General features: G+C 42.7%; 1 protein-coding gene across 2 annotated transcripts in view; it reads left to right on the forward strand.

Annotated features, from left to right (window-relative positions):
- Positions 1-480, forward strand: part of LOC110299697 (pyrethroid hydrolase Ces2e) — a 31,099-nt gene extending 30,619 nt beyond the window's left edge. For both annotated transcript variants that reach the window (XM_021169469.1, XM_029480872.1), the window contains one exon: positions 294-480. In XM_021169469.1, the coding sequence (XP_021025128.1) occupies positions 294-480 (187 nt within the window). The remainder of the gene's footprint in view (positions 1-293) is intronic.
- The last annotated feature ends 7,024 nt before the right edge of the window (positions 481-7,504 follow it).

Raw genomic sequence — 7,504 nt, forward strand, 5'->3', positions numbered from 1 at the left:
TTGATTTTCTCAAAGAACCAGCTCCTTGTTTAGTTAATTCTTTGAATAGTTCTTGTTTCCACTTGGTTGATTTCGGGTACTTTTCTTTACATCTTGTCTCTGAGGAGAAACAACACAGCCCAAGTAACCTTATCCCACAGGGAGTAGAAACTAGTGGATCAAACTTGTATTTCCAAATCAGGTTGTTTATCAGTCCCCTCATCTTGTTAGTCCACTGCCCTGTCTTACCTTGGGAGGTCAGGCCTTAGATGAAAGTGACCTTCATTTTACTATACTGTTTGGCATATCCATAGGAATCCCAACAGTGAGGATTTACCCTACTGGCCAGCATCAAACCAAGATGATCTGTACCTGCAGCTGGACATCCACCCTTCTGTGGCCCATGCCTTGAAGGCCAGGAGGCTGCCATTCTGGACCAAGACTCTTCCCCAGAAGATGCTAGAGCTAAAAGGAAATCATGATAAAATCAAGGCTGTATAGTGCCCAGGAAAGGTATGTGAACTTCAGTAAAGTCAAGGTTAGCCTAAGGTTCTCACGGCCCATTTAGAAGACTGCATTAATTCCAACATTCACACAACCATTTCTAACCTCTATAGTTGTCTATTTTTCCAACATATATGACCAACTCTCTACATGTAATTCGTTATTCAAAATGCTAGGCAAACTTTTTATTAGACCCACTCCAGAAAGGCTCTCATGTAAGTGTGGATTTGTAAGTACCAAAGTGCCCCCATCTTCTTTCACACTCCTTTAGTACTAAACTCCATTTAACTCTCTTCCGTTATCTTCTCTCCATCGTCTTTTTTCTCCAAGACCCAGAAACTTTGGGGAATGTTGACTATACAGGGTAGGTTATATCAAAACCCCACACCCTTCTCTCAGCAAGTCCCATGTTTCCACATCTTTATAAGGGGCCAGTAGCAAACCTGATTATCCAAAGTCCTATTGTTTTCCTGAGTTCAAGCTGCTGTTCTAGTCAGATCACAAACTGCCTCGGGTCTTGTGATAGGTTTCTGTGACCCCCATATACTCAGAAACTGAAAGGAAATATTGCCTGAGTCCAGGGGTTCCAGACTAGCTTGGGCAACACAGCAAGACCTATATCTCATAAACAAACAAAAAATCATAAGGTGTATGATTTGTAAACAGCAAAAATATACGTGAAGTTCTGTAGACTGAGAAATATAGGGTCAGTTTGGCAGCAGATCTACTAGCTGTTTGACCCAAAGGTTACACTTGTATCCTCTCCAGGTAGGATGTACAAACTATAGCACTCTGGGCCCTCTAAGGGTCCCAACTGTTAATATCAACACATAGGGAATTATGTTTCTACAAATGAATTTGAGTCACACAGGCTTTTAGCGCTCAGCTCCTAGACCTCTCTGACAGTAACCACTGAGCATGACAGCCTCTGAAAACCTCTGTGCAGATTGTCCCTAGAGAGGAAATGTCATCAATTTCCTTCCCAAGTAGCAATTGTCCATTTTTATAAGAAACTGAATTGACATGTTCATAAATACCTCAAGCAAGGCCAAGAGTAGGGTTGACCAGAAGGCCTAGGTGGGATCCCTCTAATAATATGTTTGTTTGTTTGTTTGTTTGTTTGTTTGTTTGTTTTCTTATTCTCAGGGTGTTTGTAGACACTATGACACTCACACTTGCATGAACATCTAACATCTGTGAAGATCTTTTGCTATTGTGTGTCTCATGGGTGTGCAGACATGTGTAGCAGAAGACATTCCTGTCCCTGGAACCTTGACTGATGGCTTCACCATGTGCATGAATATCTTCTTGTTTTAAAGAAATCCTCCTCATTCTTTTTTTTAATTGGATATGTTCTTTATTTAAATTTCAAATATTATCCCCTTTCCCAGTCCACCCCAAAACTCCCTCTCCCCTCCCCCTCCCTCTGATTCTATGAAGTGTTCTCCCACCTACCCACTCCCACCTCCCTGCCCTGGCATTCCCCTACACTGGGGCATCAAGCCTTCACAGGACCAAGAACGTCTCCTCCCACTGATGCCCAACAAGGTCATCCTCTGCTACATATGTGGCTGGAGCCATAAGTCCCTCCATGTGAACTCTTTGGTTGGTGGTTTAGTCCCTGGAAATTCTGGGGGGTCTGGTTGGTTAATATTGTTGTTCTTCCTATGGGGTTGCAAACCCCTTTAGCTCCTTCAGTCCTTTCTCTAACTCCTCCATTGGACATCCCATGCTCAGTCCAATAGTTGGCTGTGAGCATCTGCCTCTGTAGTTGACAGGCTCTGGCAGAGCCTCTCAGGAGACTGCTATATCAGGTTCCTGTCAGCAAGCACTTCTTGGCATCCACAATAGTGTCTGGATTTGGTGACTGGATATGGGATGGATCCTCAAGTGGGGCAGTCTCTGGATGGCCTTTCCTCCAATCTCTGCTCCACACTTTGTCTCAATATTTCTTCCTGTGAGTATTTTGTTCCCCCTTCTAAAAAGAACTGAAGCATCCACACTTTGGTCTTCCTTCTTCTTGAGCTTCATGTGGTCTGTGAATTGTTCTTGGGTATTCCAAGTTTTGGAGCATTCTTAAGTTACTGTTGCACTTAAACTTCTCAACCCTAGCAACTCAAGGCCTCTTTTATATTATGTTGTTTACAATGATGCCAAACCATACCCTATGTTCCCCCAAAGCATCTGTCATTGAAAGAGTGTGTCCTGTTGTCATATTGATCTTTGAATTTCTCATCTGCTACCTCTGGCCAATTTGCCTTCCTTGGGCATCAGTTTTCCCAGGACAAAAATCCCACCTTTGAATGAGAGTGAAGGCACCTGCGTTGCCTCTTTTGGACACTAGGGCACAGATGAGGGGAGTGCTAAGCCCTGGCACAGTGACTGAGCCCATAGTTTTCATTCACCCTGAGAATCCCTCCATGCCCCCAAGCTCTGCTTTCTGTTGCTGTACTTTGCACCTGAAGATGGCTTGGGAACACTGTATCACTTCCTGTCTTCTCTTATAAGCAGAACCACTGGTATTTAGCTGCCATCCAGCAGAACATGCTTGAGATGAAATTAAGCAATTCTAATCCAGGTATATAATCTCCTCTCAGCAGCTGCACATCTGAGTCACTTCCATGAAAAGACTCTGCTTTGGTTAGGAGATGCAATGTTTTTTGAGAGAAATCTCTCACTATGTAACCCAGTCTGGGGTCCCATTCACTGCTCTTACCTCAGTCCCTGGAGTACTGGAAGTGCAGACAAGCATCACCATGCATTCCTAGACAATATTTTATGGACTTAAAACATAACATCATGTGACCAATGCCTTTCAATTCTTTTGATGAAAATATTGGTACAGCCACGTGTATGTTTAACTTTGAAAGGTTATGCAGGCTAAACAGATGGCTCAATGGGGGAAAGACACTTGTTACCAAACTTGATTACCTGAGTTTGATTCCCAGGACCCACACAGTAGAAGGAAAGAACTCATTCTCAGAAATATGGTGCCAAACTATCTTCTGAAATGACTGTATCATCTTTTAACCCATTCAGACATATGTGGGGTGCCAGCTGCTGCACATCCCTACCTGCACTGGGACTTGGGCATCATTAGTATGGTTTCATTGAATGGATGTGTACTTGTGTCTTGTTGTAGATATTTTTTCTGGACCTTTGATTTTCCTTTTTTTTAATTGCTGCCATTATTTTGCATTTTTCTTTCCTTGGGCATGGGCTCTTGCCCTTGGGTATTCCAGCCTGGCATTACATTCAAGCCCCACCAACCTCTGCTCCTCAGTTGCTAGGACTGCTTGAGTTTGCAATCACTCCCACTTTCCTGAGACCTTTAGTCTCTGCCTCCATCTCTCTCTTTGTTTCTCTCCATCTCAGTCTTTCTCCACTCTGCTTCTCCTTCTGTTTCTTTCTCTGACTCTGTCTGCCCCCCCCCCATATCTAATTTTCTTCCAATTTTGGTGTGGCACTTTCCTGTAATCCCAGCACAGCACTACAGAGGCTGAGGCATGGACTTTTTAAATATTCTCATTATTACTGTAATTTTATGTGCAATTTTAACCAGGTGTAAAATCGCATGCAGATAAATGAATGGAACAAGAAAACATATTAAGTGAAGTAACCCAGACCTAAAAATACAATATGCTTTCTTATTTGTGGATCATAGCTCTCAATCTTTAAATATGATTATAATAATATAACAATATAAATATTGCAGGTGTAAATGGTGTCAGAGGGTCCAGAAATGTCCCACAGAAGGAGATGTCTGTTCCCTGAGCATGTCCATGTGGGGGGGAGGGCAGGCACATCTTCCCCCTGAGACCTCCTGGATCTGCCAGGCACTACTACTATCTCGTCTCCTGTGATTTCATTGCTTGTCTTACTGTTATCGCTATACTCTCATGCTTTATGTCATTTTACAAAGGTGACTAATTGTACTCTATTTACTTCTATGTCCCCCAAAGTATTTTCCCTCTGTCACTGAGAGGCTGAATCCTTCATTTCACTAGACCCTGATGGTACCCCAGAATCCTACCTGTGACCAACTTGCCCCCTGGGGTACAAAAGTTCATTCCTGGCTTGCCAAAGTCCTTTTTCTTCATCCACTTTGTTGAAGACTGGACCACTGAAACATTAAGGATTCAGTGAGGATCCTTACATTTCACATTTCAAACACCAGGAGACAGAAGGGAGATGAGGCTGTCTTTTAGCCTTGGCTGAGTAGCTAGGCAGAGAAGAGCCCTTCCTTTTGCGGGGGGTAGGGGGGTGGGGGTGGAGACTGATGTCTGACTTGTATTGGGACCTCAAGCTCCTGTGAGGTCCCCGTTTCTGATGACACACAGGACACGTCATCAAATAGCCTTTAGAATTTTAGCATTCTAAAATAGCATTTAGAATTTTAAGTATTTTTAAATGCTTTATTGTTTAATGATTTATATGCAACCAAATTTGCCCATTTACCAACATAACTGGACACATTTTGCATAAAAATATGAGCTATGCAACCACGTGCCCTTAAGTATGAGACTATTTCTTTCACTGATAAAAGTTCTCTTGGGCTCCTCTATGTCTATCACTGCCTGGTCTCTACTCCAGGCAACCACTCTCTGATGCTATAGTTTGGAAGGCACATATAATTTAGAGGCATGAGAGCCCTGGATGTCCTGTCATGGAAAAGAAATCCTTTCCAAATGGTCCTGTTACTAAATAAAGCCTATTTGAGAGTCAAGTATGTCATTTGTTAACAGTGTCAGTCCACATATGCACACAACACATTTTAGCCACTCTTCAGTTGATGAACATCTAGATGTCCTGATTGTGACTGCTTTTAATTGAGCTCTTACAAACTTTTTTTTTAAGTCTTTCTGATTGGTCTCTTCAATTCCTTGAACTAAAGACCTACAAGTAGAATTATTGAATCATAGGTTAAATGTGTAAAGAAACTGTCAAACTGTCATCTATAATGACTGTGTCCTCCAGCCACTAATGAAAGGGCCAGTGGCTCCATGTCTTTGCCAACACTTGGCTGTATGGGTCTTAAACTTGGTTATACTGAATGGGCATATAGTAGTATGTCATTGAAGGTATTTTCATGGAGTTTAGCCTCTACTTCTCTCTGTCTCTGTGTCTGTGCCTGACTCTCTGTTTATCTCTGTCTCTGTCTCTTATATCTCTGTCTCTTTGTCTCATGATCCCCCTACTCAGTCCTTCTTTCCACAAAGCAGAACATGAACACTGTGGCTATGGCCATCATCAACACGGGGCCTCTGAGTGATGGTGCATTGAGGAGCAGAGCACACAGGGATTTCCAGAGCTGAGCTACAGAAATTTCTGGGATTAAGAAGCACAGGGATGCCCAGCATCCATTGGGATCTGGCTTCTCCATCCCAAGACTGGACACACTGGGAACTTCTCAGCCCTCATGGTCTAGCAATTCTTTGGTCAGGGAACTTGGTATAGAGAGAACAGCTACCAAGAAAGGCTTAAATAGCATTGGAAAGGTGAAATTGAATCAAAGAAGCCCCTGTTCCTTAGAGAAGGAAGGAAAATTCATGCTGGGTTATGCCAGGGAAGCAGAGAGACACAACGAAGAAGTCCTATAGTGACATTCTATAGGCTCTGGATTAGTATTTGGATAATAAAGACTGCAATCATAATTTGGAGTCAAGGTTAATTCTCACTAAATACTATCTGACACTGAGACCCACGAAACTTCCTCCAGAGAGTCAGGCTGGACTGAGTATGGGCTCCTGGTCCTGCATTCCTTAATTTAACCTGCCAGGGTTCTTTGTAATTCTGAAACGATTTATACATTGATATATTCAGCTTTATCATAGATTGACCCCAGTGATGGAGCTATTAAGGCCCAATTAAATACTGGTCATATGGATAAGAATAAGATTGACTAAGGTGTGGTAAGAAAATGTCCCTCCAACCCTGATGACCCAAGTATCACTTTGTGGTCCACACAGTATGAGAAATACGAACTTACACAAATTCTCCTTTCATCTCCATATGTGATCCATGGCATGGAAGAACCTTCATAATATATACATGAGCACAATACATAAATAAATGCAAACATTAAAAATATCGATTAAGTGAATAAATAACTGTGAATTTGATCTTGGCCAACAGAGGAGACACATCATAATGAACAGGGGCTGCGGACTTGAAATGCTCCAGAATTGCAGTGTGTTATGATGAAAGGAATGTAACCAAACAGGGAGGGTCCATGTATACCCTAAGATCATCATAGGGACCAAGGACTCTGGAAGCAGACTCAGAAAACTTAGTTTTCAAAGGTCAAGGGAGTCTTGAGAATAAACGTCACACTCAGAGCTCCCGCGTTTGCTTGATTCTCCTGTGACATCTTGACTATGACCTTCTCACTGTTAGAGCTTCTCCTGTTAGAGCTTCCTGCCCAGATGAGGAGACAGCATTTCTGGTATCCCAAATGATCTCTAGAATCCATGATATGCCTTTCTGGGAGGCCAAAGAGGGAACAGAAACAGCAGAGGCAACACTGATGGCTATTCTTGCTATCAACTTGACTACATCTCGAATCTGGAAATGGAGAGTACACCAGTGAGAGGTTGTTTGCTTGGTTTGAAGTAGACAAATTTACTTTTAGTCTGAACATTTGAGGTAAGAAAGCACATGCCCGTCCCCTAGGAGGAACAACAATATGAACTAACCAGTAACCCCAGAGGTCCCTGGGACTAAACTACCAATCAAAGAGGGACTCATGGCTCTAGCTGCATATGTAGTAGAGGATGGCCTAGTCGGTCATCAATGGGAGGAGAGGCCCTTGGTCCTGTAAAGGTTCTATGCCCAGTATAGGGGAATGCCTGGGCCAGGAAGCAGAAGCAGAAGGAGGGGGGAGAGGATAAGGGATTTTCAGAGGGGAAACTAGGAAAGGGGATAACATTGAATTGTAAATAAAGAAAATATCTAATAAAAAATTAAGAAAGAAAGAAAGAAAGAAAGAGAGAGAGAGAGAGAGAGAGAGAGAGAGAGAGAG

Source organism: Mus caroli, chromosome 8, assembly GCF_900094665.2.
Source record: "Mus caroli chromosome 8, CAROLI_EIJ_v1.1, whole genome shotgun sequence".
Taxonomy (NCBI): domain Eukaryota; kingdom Metazoa; phylum Chordata; class Mammalia; order Rodentia; family Muridae; genus Mus; species Mus caroli.